Genomic DNA, 19,426 nt, shown 5'->3' on the forward strand with positions numbered 1-19,426 from the left:
CTTCATGTCTTTGTCTAAATTTTTATGGAAAGTAAATCTCAGTTTGAATTTGAGTAAATGGGTGAGAACAGCTCTGGAGAAGAACAATACCCAGTTATCAATACAATTTCCTTGAATCCATGCTATTATTCTTACCATTTATTAATGTGAAAAACCGCTTCTTCGATCTGATGACGAAGTTGACGTTGGTTGTGGAGGAGAGCAGTGATCTGAGACGACGGACCTCTCAGAGCAGTCGAGGAACAACAGAACGAGGAACCGCTATATTGCATAGATGCAAAAATGGTATCTGAGAGAAGGAGCTCCCATGTTGGAAATATCTCCTGCAACCTCAAACTCATCTTCTTCTTTTTATTTTTTATTTTTTTTAATATAAAAAACTAAGGGGTACGCAAACTTGCAACGGTATTGTTTGTCAAATGATGTCTAATTTAATAGACATCTCATCTTCTTTTTCTTTATTTTTCCGTACACTTTATTTCTTGAATCCCAATCACATCCCTTCTCAAGGCATTACAATATAGATAACACCCCCTCCCCCAAAAAAACAAAGAAAAAACGAAAAGAAAAAGTCTGAAATCGTACTTGCTTGGGCATTATTTGCCAGAAACGCAAATTACATTTCCGCCTGCAATGAAAATCAGCATTCCTCATCCTCTTACTCACTTGAGCTAAAACCAGAAAGCAGGGCTAGCTGGAATTGTCTGCTACACTTTGATAGCAACGATATTGCTGGTAATATAAGGATCATCGTCATCTACTCGGAAGTGGAAACAGACGGTGTCCAAGCATAGGTGAGCAATCCCATAATAAGAATGATGGCTCCTGCAACAAAGCCTGCCGGAAGGGATGATCCAACTCCAAGGTATGGTAGCGGCAGCGTGAACACATAAACAGCTATCGGCACTGCCATGTAAACCCGAAAACAGACCGACATATTAAGTAAATTCATCCACAAATTACAAACCATAAGTTGTATTTTCAATAATGTGTAGAACTATAATAGACTGACGTGAAGTGGTGACAGTCATATTCATGCTTCACACAGAAGGCAAAGATATTCTTTCTCATCTGTCACCACTTTACCCCGGTTTGATTTCCTGAGTAACCACTAGATTCTTTTCTAAGGGAGAGATGGATTTGCCATGGAAAGTAACCTTTCATTACGTCTTGAGTGTACTGTTGTTATTTGATTTATCAGGGCAGAGCTGGAAATTTTAGTCATTATCTTGAAGCAGACTCCAACACGAGTAATTGCACGCATATTGTTGTCTTGTCATAAGAATTCAAGCAGACAGGTTTTTAGGATGGGTAAAAAAAAAAGTAGTTGGTGGCAGATTGAAATAAAATCAGACCTTAATATGGGTTAAAATGCCAATAGAATCGGAAATGTATTTGTTTGTATTATAATTAGTTGACAGTTGATCTTAGTTCTGCAATGTTTAATGGAGGATGGAGACACTTTGTATTCCGTGAATGTTAGGTTAATTCTCTAGAGCAAAACTCAACCCGATCTAAACGGGCACCTCTATGCCTCGTTTGTTTTTACAAGTGAAATGAGTTGAGATAAAAGTTGAAAGTTGAATAAAATATTGTTAAAATAAATATTATTTTTGTTTTGGGATTTGAAAAAGTTGAATTGTTTATTTTATTTTGTATGAGAATTTGAGAAAGTTGTAATGATGAGTTGAGAAGTTTCCAAAAAAGAAACGAGGCCTTAGCCTCACCATCATACCTGATGCTAATCAAATCCATTGTCAAGAGAAATAAGTCAAACCATGGAAAAACTAAGCCACAGCTTGCACCCTCTAGGACAATTACCGCAGGCTAACCTTCTACAAGACCGAAGGACATACCTGAAAATGTAGAAGCAAGGCAAGACACCACAGCAGAAGAGATCTTGAGCAGATAGAGCAATGATATGTTAAAACCCATATTGACAGCAACAAACAACAAAGGTAGCAGTGGAGCACCTTCACATCCTGCCAACCAAATTTGAATGTAATTGAATGAAAATCACTCCACTTAAAATGCAACCTCAATATAGCAGAAAGGTAACTAAGGTAGGCAGAATGGTAATCTGGATATCGGACCATGCCAAATATACCTAGTTGCACTTCTATCTCGTCAAATCTTACATACTGGTAACATAAACTTTATTTTTTTATTTGTTGATTATTAAGAACAATTCATTCATGCTCTGGAAACATATCCTTTATGAATTACTACATTTAAATTTAGACCTAGCTGCATTTCTATCTCCTCAGCATTGCTAGATAACTATAATGGGTCACTGCTGCCACTATGCATCCATATCACAATTGATATACTGTAAGCAATTCTAAATCTATCTTTCTCAAATTTCCCTATTTCTTTTCTATTCATTTATTTTGACAAAGGGGTCACTTCCTGGACATCCCTCATGAGAGGGGGCAAATGCCATTAGGCTGCACCGCCATATTACATGAGTTTTTGTATTTAATAGAAATGATTTGCGACCAGAATTTTTATTTTAATGAACAAACACATTCATGTACTCTTCTCCAACTCATTCAAGTTTACTAATTGTTCATGCCATTGAACAATACTCTGCCTTTTGGAATCTAGACCTTATTATCTCAAAAGAGGGACCTACTTTGATGTAACTAGGACATAGAAAGAATGGAGGGATATGAATAGATGCTGAATCAGATATGGATAGGAGCTTATTTTATGAAATGCTTGAGCACCATATTCCAAATGAAAAAATAAAAAAATAAATAAAAAATAAAAATACTTTAGCAAAATGACAACATCTCAGCTAATAAAAGAAGTGGGACTCAATCCAAATTTTTTTTCAAAACATAACAGTCTAGCAGAACTGTGGTCTGTGGGAGCACTTAGTTGCATATACCATATCAGTTGGGTAAAACTTCAATCTTGTCAAATCCCGTATAGACTCAAAACTGTGGGAGCACTCGGTTCCATATCATAATTGATGAATATAGTCATAAAGCAGCAGAATTCATGATAATATTGACAAGGATTTTTTAATTCTAACTCTTGTCAGTTTATAATCAGGACAGGATAGATACTCGTAAATTATTTCAAATGGGAAACCAGGTCAAAGGAGAAGACTCATAAAAATCATCATACAGTGGTATGGTGCTCAAAGGAGAAGGATCATTATCGAGTACTGGTCCCACTTACATGTGGGCCCGGGAGGGCTGGTTACGATATGCTTCTATTTTACATCAGGTTGCCGCTCTTAAGACTTGAAAGCAGGCAGTTGTACTGGACCAACTGAGGCTTCTACCATTACAATACACAATGGCTGCTGGTTTTCACAGAGTGTAGAAAAAATATCATTTTCTATGGGATCCTCCACCTCAACTTATGTCCTATAATTGATACAATCAGGGGTGGATATGAAGCCACATTTTTATAATTACCTAAATATCTCTTAGATAATAGTATCTCAAAATTCTAATCTTAGATACCTCATAAAACATTAATAAACTCCTTATATTATACACAGAATCTTTTGTTTCAATGAAATGAAATCAGGAACAGGGAGTTTATTAATATTGTCAAGTGAGGTGTGATTCATTATAGTATTCTGCCAGTATAACTGAATGGCATAAGGATGCTGCCAGGCCATACTGCTGGAGAAAATAAAACTCAAATAAAAGTAAGCTCACAAATTCACTTCCCCTAAGAACCAAACAGTAGCACAATGGTTGTGTTATGCAAGTGAAGTGTGCATCATCATCTACCCTAGAATGCAATTATCGGTACAAACACGTGGTTAGTGAAAGACTTTTTCTTCCTCTTTTGTTGTTAGGGATCAAACTGGACTCTACTAACAACTTGAAAGTACAGCCTTGTATTCCATATGGAAAATGAGGGTAGGTGACCCGTAATGCCCAATTAAAGTACTCTTTGAAAATGAAGCCTAAAGTCAGGGTAAGAGCTGTGCTGCAAATATTTTTTGTTCCTTTTATTTAACCACAATCAGACAAATTAGAGCAGACAAGGAGATAAGAGTTACAGAACGATGTACTGAAAAACAACTTGCCAACAAATTCTAGCTTACCACTTGACAAAGTACCAATGTTTAGAAAACAGGCTGCACCATCTTTGAGATAGTTTGGCAGTTGACTAAAGGGGATGCCCCATAATTTTGATAAAAATGGTAGGAGAAGGAATATAAAGAAGGCCTGCATTAAACATATATCCAGCATATTATTTCCAATCGAGTTTTATAACAAAAATAATTTTGAAATAGAGAAATTAGTTCTTCTATGAATGTAGGAATCTATATTTTCAGTTCACTACAAGATACCTACTTGGAAAGCAGATCCGTAGGAATTTATAACAAATAGGTCTACCGAACCTCCCTGTAAAAGAAACAATGGAATCATATTAATATTGCTGACTCTTTTTTTTATCGGTCATATCAATATTACTAACTATTGAAGAAATAATTAATAAATGAAAACACGGTGGCAAGTTTAAACAGCACACTTTGCCGACATGCACAGAATTTTGGTAACTTTGGAATCTTGTAATCTTGCATGAGTAAATTTTTTTTTTTTTTTTTTTTTTTTATAAGTAATAAGATATTTTATTTATCAAAGAGTAGGCATAGCCCAGGTACACTAGAAGTATACATATCGTTTCTTTCACTCCAAATGCACCAAAAAATACATAAAGGAGCCATCTTCCACACATCTGCTATATGTGGTGTCCCAGTAATCCCTCTCCAACTTGCTAGTAGTTCCACCACTCTTCCCGGCATTACCCATGCAATTCCCATTCTACTGAAGAAATAATTCTAGATTTCTCTTGCAAACTCACAATGTAAGAGTAGATAGTCCACTGATTCGCCACTATTTCTACACATACAGCACCAATCTGTGATAATTAAACCACGTCTTCTAAGATTATCAATAGTCAGAATCTTCCCTAAAGCTGCTGTCCAGACAAAGAAAGCAACATTTGTAGGTGCCTTACTTCTCCAAATGTTCTTCCAAGGAAAATTCTACCTATGTTGTATGGTAGATGATTCATAGAAGGAGCGTACAGAAAAAATCCCTTTCCTAGAAGGTCTCCATTCCATCTCATCTTCATTTGTGACAGCAATATCAGCAGTATACAGCAAGTTAAGAAACTCTAACAGCTCCGCCACTTCCCAATCATGTGTATCTCGAGTAAGGCTAATGTTCCATTCTTGTGTGCCATGAGTTATAACCCGCAAGTCAGCCACCATAGCTTCTTTGTCCCCTGTAATTTTGAATATAGTGGGATAAGCCTCCTTCAACGCCATGTCTCCCACCCACACATCATACCAAAAGCTGATCCTATTGCCATTCCCCAAACACAGCCGAGTATGACGAACAAAGGAGCACCAACCTTTCCGTATATACTTTCATAACCCCAGACCATATGCCCCCCTCCCCTCACTAGAACACCCCCCCCCCCTCGCGGGCGGGTATTTCCATACTTCATGTCTATCACCCATTTCCACAAAGCTCCCCTCTCATTATTATAGCGCCACAACCATTTTCCCAATAGAGCCTTATTAAAGGCCCTCATATTACAGACTTCCCAATCCTCCATCTCTCAAAGGAGTACACACCTTATTCCACCCTACTAAGTGAAATTTAAACTCATCTCCTATTCCACCCCACAAGAAATCACGATGAAGTTTCTCTATTCTATTTGCAATGCTGGTGGGGAGAGGAAAAAGAGACAAAAAGTATGTGGGAAGGTTTGATAGAGTGCTCTTGATAAGAGTGATCCGCCCTCCTTTAGTTAAACACAATCTTTTCCACCCAGCCAACCTACGCTCTATTTTCTCCACCACCTCCTCCCAAATTGTTTTAGCCTTAAAAGAAGGCCCCAACGGAAGACCGAGATACCTCAATGGCAACGAAGAAACCACACATACCAAAATGTTCACCAACCCCCTAATGTTACTTACCTCACCCACCGCAACCATCTCCATCTTAGCAAGGTTAATCTTCAATCCAGATAATGCTTCAAAACAAAGTAAGATAGCCTTCAAAGATTGTACATGTCCTACATTTGCCTCACAAAACAGCAATGTGTCATCCGCAAACAAAAGGTGGGAAATAATGATGGACCCATGATTAGTATCTCCTGCTGAAAATCCTGAAAAAAATCCCCCATCTACCGCAGCCGTCACCATTCTACTTAGGGCCTCCATGACTAGAACAAATAAAAGGAGTGATAATGGATCCCCTTGTCTTAGACCCCTCGAACTATTAAAGAAACCCACAAGGTCATCATTTACCAATACCGAGAAACGGGCCGTTGACACACAATGCTTCATCCACGTCCTCCATCTTTCCCCAAACCCACATCTATTCAACATATAGAGCAAGAAGTCCCAATTAACATGATCATAGGCTTTCTCCATATCTAATTTGCATACGATACCTGGTTCTCCCGACTTGATTCTACTGTCCAAACACTCATTTGCTATAAGGACCGAGTCATTTGCATAAGAGTAAAATTGATTCTGTTTAAGGATCCATGAGTCATTTCATCTTGCCATGAGCATGTAAGATCACTTTTGGTCTTCTAAAATATTTTACCTTTTCATTATATTGTGTCATCATTTGGTGGGGGGTTTTATTCAATGTTATAAACCCTTTTTTCATGCCCCAATCCAGTTTCAAGAAAATAAATGTAGTTTAAAATTGAGCAGAAACATTTAGGTTCCTTGTTACTGCAGAGCAATACAAGGTAGAAACTGAGAGTCTATAATCTTCAGGAACATTTGGATCATTCTACGTTTGGAAATGAAAATTCACGGCCAATCAAGAACATATCATAAAAAGAGTATAATCTTCCATACCTTCAAATCCCGGGCAGCGTCCAAAAAGATTACTTCCTACAAATGATAAACATGCTGCCAGTTACTGCAGAGAAATACAAGGTAGAAACTGAGAAAGTTCAATAATCGTTCAGAACAATCAACAACCTTCAGCACTGTATCGGCAGCTTGAAATAAAAATGAAACTATCATTAAAAGGTTCCAAAATATACCGGCTTCCTTTAATGATTGTCCAGCACTAGATCCACTGCAGAAATAAACAGAGGCAAGCAATAAAAATTAATAAAATATCACAGGGGCCTGTAATAACAATTCTTGCAAGCCAATGGATTTTAGGGATCTAATTCGCAAAGATTTAACAGATTTCCATATGCGGCGTGCTTGAAAGCAGTAAACTGTTCATAGTACACATCACGTAAATTCAATATCATCGATCAAGATTTTAGCATAAAATTAGTTCCACATCACTTACTCAAAAACAGGCCAGTCTCTACTTAGCTTGCCCGAGATATTTTATAGTTTGCTTCTCAACATCGAAGTGAGAACAAGCTCCACCTCAGAAGGCCGTACAAACAGAAGGTGGTAGTCCATTATTCTATGGCTATAACAACAAGTTGGATTCTTATCTTTCCATAATTCAATACAGAATCCATTCCAAGTATTCTCCTTAAGCTTTCTTCTTAATCACTAACAAAGGACTTGACTATGATCCGTGTAATGCAATGATTAACAAGATAAAAATAGGCATTAGCTTTAGTTCACCTCAAATATTTCGCAGGACTTCAACTATATTACTGAGAAAAAGATTCTGCTATTTTAGCCAAAAGGCAAAGATGAAAACCCCATCTACTGACTCCACAGCCAACCAGTGTCATTAACACTGCAAAGCAGTTTTAAATTGTCAAGCTTTTCATTCCACAATCTCCAGCATACCTCACCCACATTTGGGTCCAATCAAATCTTTCTATGTGCATGTCATTAAATTTAAATTCCCAAGAACTTGTACAATCAATAAACTTGAGAGATTTGGCCACAATTATAAAACTGACCCAAGCCTTTTGTTAAAACCTATTTTTCAAGCTTTATGATCCTTAGTGAAGCAGAAAAATAATTGTTCATAGATGAGCCTCAACATGAGGCCATAAATATAACCGAGCGTGTCTATATAGGTATGTATATATAACTTACCTTGCTACAGTTATGATTACACCAAGTGCTACAAGAAAGCATCCGAGAAGTTGGTTTGCTCTATATCTTCTTCCAAGGAAAATAACTGACAGAAGAATTTGCCACACAAGAAAAGTCTGCAAAATAATTGCAGGATATCAATTATTCAAGTTCAATATTACCTTCCAAAAAAGAAAAGTTGTTGGCTGATCTTAAGCAAGCATGAGCTTGTGGGCATATAATACTAGATATGTGTAGACAATGAAGGACCAGAACAAAATCATTATCCGATATAATATTTTCATATGGTGCCTCAAAACCCAATGACCAGACTGGTTATGGGTTATGCCAGAGAAATAGTTTTGCCACAGGACTGAATGGATACAAGGTTCTTGATACGACCTGGTAGCATATAACAAGTTATGTTAACATTTATATCATGCATCACATTAGTGCAAGTATTAACTTAATTAATTTGTATAATTTCAAAAATATGCACATGCACTTCTACTTTTATTCTCAGTTTCATATTTTCCCTAATCAATATGCAAATGATCCATTTCATTTCTGGTCAAGCAAAACGAACTGGTTGGATTGAACAAGATGTTTCCAACAGCAATATTAACAGAGCACTACCAAAATAAAATTTAGTGATTATTCACCTTGGAATTAGAAAACAGAGAAATAAGAAGTTATTAAAAGTGCCTCTTACCTGAGACAAAATTGGGATCGATGCTCCAGAAAGAATTGCTGATCCAAGGAAGGGAAAGAAATAAAATATATGAGATTTTAATGACTTTATCAAGAAGAAATAGCTAACTATCACACTTATGTATGAACAGATTTAATAACAATCATAAGCGGTTAGACAGATTAAAAGTAAAAATAACAAGCAGCATTTACAAAGAGAACCACAAGCCCAAAGAGAGAAGCTCCAAATTCAGCAACAGTTGAGATTTGCTGTACGCCTCAAACTACAACTATTGCTTGAAATAAATATGGCTCCAATGGTCTCCATAAGAATTACTTGACTAACTAGCCGTTTATGTTTGAATTTTCACTTCTCAACTGACTGGAATATTTGACTAAAAGATGGAAGTACGTATAAAACATCAACAGCAAAGCATTTAGCAACTAAGTTTGTTCAGAGATGAACATCCAATGAACCAGGTAAAATTGGGAACAAAGAAGAAGCATGATGAAACGGCCTTACCTCCGGCTGCCATTCCTGTAGCAGCACCAAGGGCCTCCAAGAGACCAACGGCAAGGAATGGACCTTTCCGCATGGAAAGCATCTCATCTGTAACAATGCCAGCATGGTACCGGAGATACAATATAGAGAAGTAGACAACTACATATCTGGAAAACACAATTTACAGTAACAAATAAGTTAGTCCACAATAGTGAAGGCATCCCTAGAGTAATTTAATAATTCCATAAAAAAATTTAAAAAAAAAAAAACTGACAACCTTAATTTAGTAATGCTATACTCTCCTCTTTTCCGTACATAAAAATTGTGGGATGGTAATGTAGTATATAAAATTTTCCTTAAATAAAACAGTTGCAGCAAAAGAGGAGAGATATCGAGCATAAAATTTAAGAAATAGAATCCAAAACGAAGAATTCAAATTTTTATGCATGGAAATTGTATCCAATCTATATATACTTAGCACAGTTGAAGAATAATTAAAAACACAAGTAGTAAATGTTTCCTTCTTTAGATTTTCTTTCAATTGTTTTAAAAACGTTAAGGTTGTACGCATAGTCGCATACAATACCTTAGTTGCAATCAAATCACAAAAACGCCGTTGGGTTTTTGGTATTTTGGTGAATCATATCGTTGACTCTTCATGGTGAAAGTGAAACTTACAAAATGATGAACAATTTGTTAGTGACAAAGTTGCTAAAATCGTCAGGTGCAACATTCAAATTGCCACATACTTTTTGACCAGCACAAGCACTCCCTTTATTTAATTTCTTTTTAAGGGAGAGTACCCAAAGTATTATTTGGAAACGCTTTGAGCGAAGTTTAATGCGATTCTTTTCTTTTTTGCCGGACCACACATAGAAAGCAAAGACGACAAAAGGAGTCTGAGTCGGCAAAGGACGAAAAGGCAATCAGAAAAAAGTTACTCGTAAGCCTCAATTCGCTAAAAGACAGTTTGCCACGTGGTCCTCCACCATAAAAGTCGAAAGAAAGACATGTTTGGGGTCATCATATGGAATCTACCACGAGCTGTGGACGTTGGATACTTTTGTTCAACCCGGGCCCACCACTCATCGGATGTATGGTTTCCATTCCATTATAGTAGGATCCACCCAGTCAAAACTGCTCCACGCCGCGGCGTCTCCACGTTTTTCTTTGTTGAAGTCTCCCAAAAGTTAATTCCTTCCCGATCTAGCTGACACGTGACTCCACAGCGAAGGGAATCTCTCTCTTTTTCCTCCATTTATTGCATTTTTTGTTTGTTTCCCGATCAAAGTAACATCAACGAGTATAACGCGCCTAAAATGTATGATTGGCTTCACAATTATTACGGATTCTTTGGCAACATAGATGAAATGAGAATCATTCTACAATTTTTAATTTCATTTTCAACCATTACTCAAATATAAATAAATATTTTTTAATTTTTAATTTTTAATTTTTTCATCTAATCATTATAATTTTTTCAAACTTTCAAACAAAACACAAAAACTAATACAACTTTTTCATAATAAAAATAATATTCAAACAATATTTTAACTCTATAATATTTTTATTCAAATTTTTTTCTCACATTTCAAAATCCAATAAAATCTCTTAACTCAAATCATTATACTACTATTTAAAAATCATTTAACTACTATACATAAAATTATGATTTCAGCTAATTACTCAAATATGAAAATCAATGACTCGATTGTCAAGTCAATAAAATCAGATCGTGTGGGCTTAGCTCTCTTAAATATTTATTAAATATTTAATTCTATTCAAAAAAATTCATTCCAACAATTATAAATACAGTAAAATCCACTTTACAGATCCCATTTAAAATCTAGAATGAAGAAATAAATTTATGAGACATATTATTTGCCTTCCATATAGTCGCTAAAATGTTACACTCACTATATTCGATATCAACATAGCCGGTAGGCTCACACATATGAACGCAAGTTATTGATTTGGTCACGGCGCCGGGGGCGGCCGCCCACCGGAGGAGTAAAAGACAATTAGAAAAACAAGAAGAGAAATGAAGCGTGCAGAACGTGAATATTTTAAATAAAATAAAACAAAAAAAAAAATGGCTGCGAGCAAGCCATATGATGAAGCCAACGAGTTTGGATCTAGTGGGTTGCTCTGGTCGTACTCGCAAGAAAAATCCAATTTGTCTAATTCGGTTGATTAATCTTATTAACAGAAAGAAATCACGACACACAATCGCAACAGTGGAGTAGTGATGGTGTTGGTGTGTGGCTCGAAAACTCAACCATAAAGGGCTTTTCAGCTCTGTCGGCTGGATGGGTGGATAGGGGTGGGGTCCTTGAGCTGGGTTCGTGAATGTGTTGTTACGATAGATCAGAGCATCCTCGTTCATTATGCAAATACAAAGTAATAATTTGCATAATATCATTTTACATTTAATTATTTTATTCAAAATCTAATCTCACATTAGATTTTTTATCTATTATTTAAAATAATAATAATATTTTTTTAATTTATTTTTTTATATTTTACAATTCTACCACTCATATATTAATTAATAATCAAATTATAATTAATATATGAATGATAGAGACAAACTATAATTAAGTACTAGAACCATATGTGTTTCAGAATTTTTTTTAAGTATGGGTGAACAAAATTAATTAATAGCAGAATAATAATTTAATGTAAAATAAATTCAATGTAAGACATTTAACGAGCGACAACAATACTTAAGTGCAAAGTGATAAAAAGAGACAGGAGCAGTATAAAAAATTCATTTTTTATAGTTTTGATCTAACTACGGTAAACATCAAATATGATTAATTTATTGTAGTTAAAAGTCTTATATTGAATTTTAATTCATCTCAATTCATCATTATAATTTTTTTAAATATCAATATAAAATATAATAAATAATTTAATTTTTTCAAATTTTAAAATAATAATAATATTAAAAAATAATATTTTAATAATATTTTATCATTTTAATTTAACAAAACTCAATTTAACACCTAAACAAAATTTTATTTTTTATATATATTTGTATAATTCAATGCAGTACACTTTTGTGCCGCCAAACTCATCCAACGAGAGTGCTTCAGACTTGATAGGTGTGCACGAAATATCATGGCAGCAGACATATCAAACCAGAAAAAAGATATTGACCAAAAAAATAAAAAATAAACAGATAGAGAGAAGTTGAAGGTCGAGAAGCTTGATCTAAATCCCCTGCCATTTTCTTAATTTTTAATCTGGTGGTCATGATTCATTAAATTTCGAAGGTTTTTTTTTCTAATTAAATAGCATCAAGCTAAATTAGCTAAGAACTAATCAATAGCACTGACTAGAGAGAGAGTAAAAATGGGTAAGGTTGAAGTTCAAGTACCCGAAAGTGGCGAGCTGAGCGAGAAAGAAGGGGTAGTGCTTGAGAGGAACCAAGGCCAGCTTATACATCACCCGATTTCCTACTCCCATCACCACCGTCACCGCCGCTGCTACCGCTATCTTCACCGTCCGATCTCTGCTCGTAGACTCCTCAGCCTCCACCGTCCGATCCTCGCTCCCGGTCTTCTCCGCCAACGAGTACGAGCGCCGGGCCACCGACTTCTCCTCTCTACCTCCCCCTTCCGATCTCTCCCACCCCCCTCCGGATCCCACTGCTTCCACCACCAAAAGCCCCGATCTCAGCACGATCCCCGGCCGTTGTTGATTCAAGTAATTGCGAGGCAACCGCAGAATCTCTGCGGTCCGTGATGACTGCCGCAGACGAATCGTCCGGTCAGACACGACCGCACCGGCGGTTATCCGGCGACAAAATGACGCCATAAATTGTTGTAATTTGGAACAATTAATCCAAAACCAGACAAACCTTTTTTCTACGCACAGAAAATGTGTGTACTGTGGGTGAGGGAGAGAGTCGGGACACTCACCGTTCAAGAGTGAATGCCCAACGCTGCCTCAATAATGAGTCCTCTCCTTTATTTATTATTTCTTATTACGTGCACGCGACGATCAGATACGCTCAACTCTATCGGGAGTCGAAACGAGTTCAATGTTTGATTCGACAGAATTTCGGAACTTTTATCGACGAGGACATCACCTAGTTTGGAAAGTGAAAGCCAATGAGATGTGGCAAATTAAGGAAAAATTTATGCACCGCACGTTTCTATCGCTTGTTGTTTTTTTTTTTTTTAATAATATTTAAGTATTTTTAAAAAATAAAAAAAATATATCAATATACTTAAAATTACTTCTTTAATTACTAAGTAAAAAAATAAAAAAATTACAGCAGTATGCTAGAGCGGTACATTTTAGACGACATACAAGTTTTTTTCCAAAATTTATAGAATAATAAACTAAAACCTTTGAAGATAACCTTCAAAGTAGTGAAAAGAGATGGAAACAACGTCAAATAAAAATTCTTGTGCATTAAAAAAAATTATAAAAAAAAAAAGATATTTGCAATTTTTTGATATACCTCATCTGCACACTCTCTTTTAAAAAAATAGTTAAATTTGAAACTCCTATGAAAAAATTATTTTTTTAATAAAGGACTTTACTTTTTTTTAACAATTCTTCTTGGGGCAATCGGGGTTGCGTCCCCGCATGGCCATGTCAGCTTTTTTTAATTTAAAAAAAAAAGAAAAAGAAAAGCAAAAACAAACCAAGAAAGCGGAAAATGAAATGAAATGAAATGGGTCTCCATTTCTGCCTGAGCCTCTCCCGATCCCGAGCTTCTCTTTTCCAGGTGGTATGTGGCTGAGACGTTCGTGCGAGAGCTTCTCTTCCATTTCCTTCGGTTGTTGCGGTCGCCATCGAGGGAGGAGGATCCACGTTTGTTTGCTGTCAGTTTGCATAGAGATTGTATAGTGTTCACAAATTTAAGAGCTTAGAAAAATTATTGGCTTTGAAGGTAGCCGAAGAATTGGGAAAATAATTGCAAGTATAATCCAAGCAAAATGGAACAGCATTCCTCTTGTAAAATCACAGAAGATTGCAAACCAAGATCGCAATCCAGAATACAGTAAACACAGAATGAAGGGAACACTTAGGAAGATGGCAACATGAATACTGTGAAGTACCACAGCAACTCTTCTTGAATAGAATACCATGAACCATGTTAAGTAATCAAAGAAAATAGCTCGTTCGTCTGTATATTCATTAGAAGTAGTGGCAAAAGATTCTCTATCATGGGTATTCTGTAGCTTAGAAGAATTGGTGAAGGCCTTAATTAAGCTGAACAAATTTTCTCCACGTACTTGGATGCTTCCGGGTAATAGTCTATCCATTGTATCATAGGAGGTATGATAAAAATAACCACCAAGGAGAAAGATGATATCCAGCCCAGGAATGTTGCCATAATCTTGGGAAAATATTCAATAATCTGTCTCCAGGAATAATAGGAAAAATATCCTGGGTTGCACTCTGTGTCATTGGCTATACTGCAGATTGGGCATAGACGTGAGAAGGCCAAACGAGGTTCGTGGGTTCGTTTCGTAGGTTGATGGAGACATATCGATGAATGTGATGGAGAAGAAAGCCCCGAAACCCTAATCCCTGGTTTGTTTCAGAGAAGAAAAGAGAGGTGAGTTTGCGGCTTGGAGAAGAAGAAATCTAGGGATGGAGAAGAAGAAGACAGCGATTTGGAAAAGATGAAAGGTAATTGTGTTTCAGAGAAGAGAAAGTATGGGGAGAAGAGAAGACAAATACGTTTTGAAAAGGAAAATGAAAATGGATCGAACAAACGAGGACCCTGGAAGACCCAAACCCAGGATAAAAAGCAAACGACGCCATTTTGTTTTTTTGCCACGTCGGATGCGAGGACGCATCCCGATTGTCCACAGCATTTTTCTTTTTTCAAAAGCAATATGCCAAATTTGTACACATTAAGACTGTAAGTCTGTAGCTAACATTACTCAAAAAAGAAATATAAATGCTTTGAGTCCTAAATTCAAGATCCAAATCGTGTTTCGAATGAGTTTTTTTTTTACTTAGTGATTAAGAAAGTATTTTTTAATGATGTTATGAAATTTTTATTTTTTTACAAAATGTTCATGATAATTAAAAAAATACATGAAAAAAAAAGTGAAATATACTATTCGATGAACTCATTCGGGCCACTTTTTCAGTGGCTGTAGCAGGACTCAAAAAGAAATAAAAGTTCCAAACCCATATGAAGGCTAGTTTGTTATCAGACTATTTCACTGCTATTCACAAATATTTTACTATTATTCATAAATTATAATTTATTATTTTGCTATTATAGAATATCTCATTATTATTTATAAATGATATGATCCGAAATACCTTAGCATCAAACGGAACCTTGAAGAAATACAACAGCTCATTACCAAAACAATAGAGACGTTAGCATTTTCCAGGATAAATCCTTTTATTTTCACAAAACTCCATGGATATTGATGACTATTGTATTATAAAACTTAAAATATCCTGATGTTCACTTTGGAATCTCAATAATTTCTAGAATTTAGAGTAATTCGTTTGCATATACACAAGTTTCTTCCTTTTTTTTCCTTTTTCTTTTTTTTTTTTAATTTGTCAAATGACTTACAATCTTAAGGTAATATATACCCACAACTTTACTTGAGATGAATAGATATAGGACTTCTACTTTTCTAAAAACACAACCCCATCCTTTTCTTTGTTATTATAAAGGAAGATTATATCGTTTGAACTAGAATAGTCAAAGTTATATATACACAAAGGGTGCCAATATGTAACACGATCCATTAACTCAACATGAACACGACACGATAATAATAAGTTTGGGTTTAGTCTTAATGGGTTTAAGTCAAAACGAGTTGACCCGTTAAGACACGATTGCTTAATGGATTGATAACAGGATAACTCGTTTTGACCCGTTACAATACGATTACTACAATTATATCCTTATACCTAAAAGTAAAATTGTTGGGATTTTAATTTCGATATTTTTATTATTTGGATTGCAATTTCGATTACTAGAATTATATTTTTTTATAGATATTGTGATTTTAACATTTATATAAAATTATGCTAAACTTAATTAGGTCAAACGGGTTAATTTCGGATATGTTTAGCTCATTTACATAAACGAGTTGAAATGAGTCAGGTCGGGTTATGTTAATCTATTTTGTAGTTTTTACTAACGGGTCAAAACGGATTGACATGATATAACCCGTTATGGTAATGTGTCGTGTTAGAGTATGAAATTTTGACACGATAAACTTAACGAGTCATGTTTAGGTTGACCCATATAGTATAATATACATGCATTGACACGACATGAATGCAATCCGTTAACACGATTTGACACCCCTAGCATATACTAGTTTCTCAATGACTCTTTGATGTTGTTAATTAAAAGAAAAATTATAGTGTAAAAGATACAATATTCATGAAGGCAAAAGATCCGCTCAAATCTCTTTTACTGTCTTAAAAGCGCAAAGGGCATGTCACAAAAACACCTAATGTATATATTAAATCATATCACGTCATTTTATAATTTTTTTTATAAAAAAAAATCATAAACAAACTATTTCTCTTGTAATAAATTTGTAATTTTTAGTATAGGCAATAATATATTTAGGACCAATTTGTTCCCGCATGAGGTATTCATCGACTAATATATAAGTATGTCTCGTCTCGTCTCTTTTGAGCAAGTGAAGAAATCGGTGCTAGTTGCCATTGGGGTGAAGATGATTCCTTTGTTATGGCATCTATTACCGCTTCTGCATCTCTTTCCAGAATTGATTGACTTTTTTGTAGATGATTTACCATTTGTGTTGCCAGAAAAGCTGCTGAGGCCTCTGGAAAAGTGAGATTGATGCTTTGAATTTTAGAGGTCCATGCCTCTATAATACTTCCTTCTGAATCTCTACATATGGCTGAGGTGGTTGAAAAGGATTCCTGAATTGCTGCATCAAAAGAGAAGCTCCAATGGTGAGGCGGAGGTTTGATCCAGCTTTCTTTGAGAATATTCTTCGTCTTTTGTTTCCATGGTTGCTTGTAAGCTTGATATGTAGTGTTTAGTTGCATAGAATCATTTTCTAATGTTGAGGATGCATCGTTGTGAATGATATCATTCCTCTTTCTCTAAATGAAATCCATAGCAATTACTGCAAAAAGCTGAAAATGATTAACTTCTGCTTCATTTAATCCAAGTTTGGGAGCTGGATTTGGTATTAACTTTATCCATTCTCACATAGTTGTAATGGGGAGTGATGCCAATTTTAAAGGCCAGCTACTATATTTCCACAAGATTCTAACAACAGGGCATTCCACAAAGAGATGAAGCAGTGTTTCATTTACTTGATTGCATGTTGGGCAGTTTACTTCTTGTAGATTCAGAATTATTCTGAGTAATTGAGCCTTGGTAGAGAGGATATTCCATACAGCTTTCCAGAGTAAAAGCTTGTGAAGATCATATATTTTTAGTCTCCATAGTTTTTTGAAGCTGGAATCTGGGAAGTCTTGAGGCACTATAATCTTTGCATCTTTTGCCGCCATATGATATGCTGTTTTGATTGAGAATTTCCCATTGTGATTAGGGATCCATATCAATTTGTCACTTCTTTGGTTGTTTTGGGCAAGTGGAATTTTTTATGAGTTCAATACTTTTTTGATCATGAAAATACACCAATCTCAGAATCAGTGTGCACACTCTGTGGCGCAATAGGCAGCGATTGAAATTAATTTTGGTCGAATACCCTTTATTAGTATTCCTAATTGTATTCTATATATAGATAGTGGAAATGATCCTCCCTAAACAATGTTGTATATTTTTCTATAATTTTATATAACGAATGCTTGATGAGAAAAAAAAAAAGTGAAGACACATTTTTAATAACGATCACATGTTTTCTTTTTTGACACAGCGATCACATGTTTAAGGGATACATGGAAAAAAAATTTAATAAATTTCTAAAATATATGTTTATCACATATTTAAAAGATATTTTTCATTTTTATAAATAGACTAGTCATGTTTGGGATGTGAACTCATCTCAACACTTTTTATAATTATTTTTCAAATATCACTCAAAGACAAAACATTTTTAAATTTTAAATTTTTTCATATAATCATTACCTAATTATTATCCAAATACAAAACTCAATATAATTTTTCCAACTTCCAAACAAAACATAAAAAAAAAAAAAAAAAAATCTAAGACAAAAAGAATATTAAGAAATTATATTCAAACAAATTTTTGACTTTATAATATTTTTATTCAATTTTATTTCATTTTTCAAAACCTAATAAACCATCTTGACTCAAATCATTTTACTACGATTCATAATTTCACATAATTCTAATATCATCTCATTAACCAAACATGCATTAAATTTCTAAGAAAACTTAGGCAAAGTTTATAAAGGTGGAGAACAAACAAATTTGACATCATAATGGTTACATAGGTTTTTTTTTTTTTTTTTTTTTTTTTTTTTTTTATAATTTTTTTTATTTCTAAAAGAGAAATGTCATTATTCATTCATTCATCAAGAAAAACATACATTCATAACAGGATATATGCGAGATATCCCCATATCAACTATTTAGAGCTCAACCAATGCACTATTGAATTGGTTTGGACTTTACTGCTCATGCTGGTACTCTCTACAGACAAACTTTTAAGAGACATCACTCTTCTTAAACAGAAACTCAACCCCACCCATCATAGAAAGGAAAGACTCAACCTCTATGAACAAACCATCAAAGAGGCAAATTCATTTTTTATTTTTATTATACAATAAAGAAAATAAGAATGAAAAATAATGGATTACAGTTTGGATAAACTCTGATAGACTTTGACGGCATGTGAATGCAACAAGTTTGTCTCTTTTTAACCACAAAAGTTAGATATGAAAGATTTGGTGGTGGCGATTCTAGTGATCTAGCGCATGTGGTGAGAATAACTATCGGAAGGGATGGCATGTGAGGACCACGCACGGTGATTTATGCAAAATTGCCACTATCCTCCAAATGATTTGCATCCTGAGAGTTTTCTTGTACTGCGTGTGTCTCTCGAAAGTTGTATGAAAATTATAGATCTAACTTTTTTGGCCTTAAAGAAAGAAAAATAAACTAAGAAATGAGGGAAGAAGGTGGAGAAAAAGGAGGATAAATGATGGAATGAGAGGGGGAAATGAGGAGGATCATCCCGCGAAATTCAAATCTGAGAGTTTTTTTTTTTTTTTTAAGTGAGAACAGTTACATAGTTCATTCC

At 35.0% G+C, this 19,426-nt stretch overlaps 1 protein-coding gene across 1 annotated transcript in view; it reads right to left on the reverse strand.

Moving 5' to 3' along the window:
- Positions 1–408: 408 nt before the first annotated feature.
- The window catches only part of LOC121241097 (protein CLT1, chloroplastic-like), a 28,040-nt gene continuing 9,022 nt past the window's right edge, over positions 409–19,426 (reverse strand). Inside the window, exons 2-12 of the mRNA XM_041138713.1 lie at positions 15,332–15,342; positions 12,586–13,135; positions 9,225–9,370; positions 8,724–8,761; positions 8,033–8,148; positions 6,992–7,091; positions 6,866–6,901; positions 4,329–4,379; positions 4,076–4,199; positions 1,857–1,982; positions 409–906 (exon numbers count right to left, since the gene is read on the reverse strand). Of these exons, the coding sequence (XP_040994647.1) occupies positions 758–906; positions 1,857–1,982; positions 4,076–4,199; positions 4,329–4,379; positions 6,866–6,901; positions 6,992–7,091; positions 8,033–8,148; positions 8,724–8,761; positions 9,225–9,370; positions 12,586–13,025 (1,326 nt within the window). The 5' untranslated portion in view covers positions 13,026–13,135; positions 15,332–15,342 and the 3' untranslated portion in view covers positions 409–757. The remainder of the gene's footprint in view (positions 907–1,856; positions 1,983–4,075; positions 4,200–4,328; positions 4,380–6,865; positions 6,902–6,991; positions 7,092–8,032; positions 8,149–8,723; positions 8,762–9,224; positions 9,371–12,585; positions 13,136–15,331; positions 15,343–19,426) is intronic.

This window comes from Juglans microcarpa x Juglans regia, chromosome 7S, assembly GCF_004785595.1.
Source record: "Juglans microcarpa x Juglans regia isolate MS1-56 chromosome 7S, Jm3101_v1.0, whole genome shotgun sequence".
In the NCBI taxonomy this organism is placed as follows: Eukaryota; Viridiplantae; Streptophyta; class Magnoliopsida; order Fagales; family Juglandaceae; genus Juglans; species Juglans microcarpa x Juglans regia.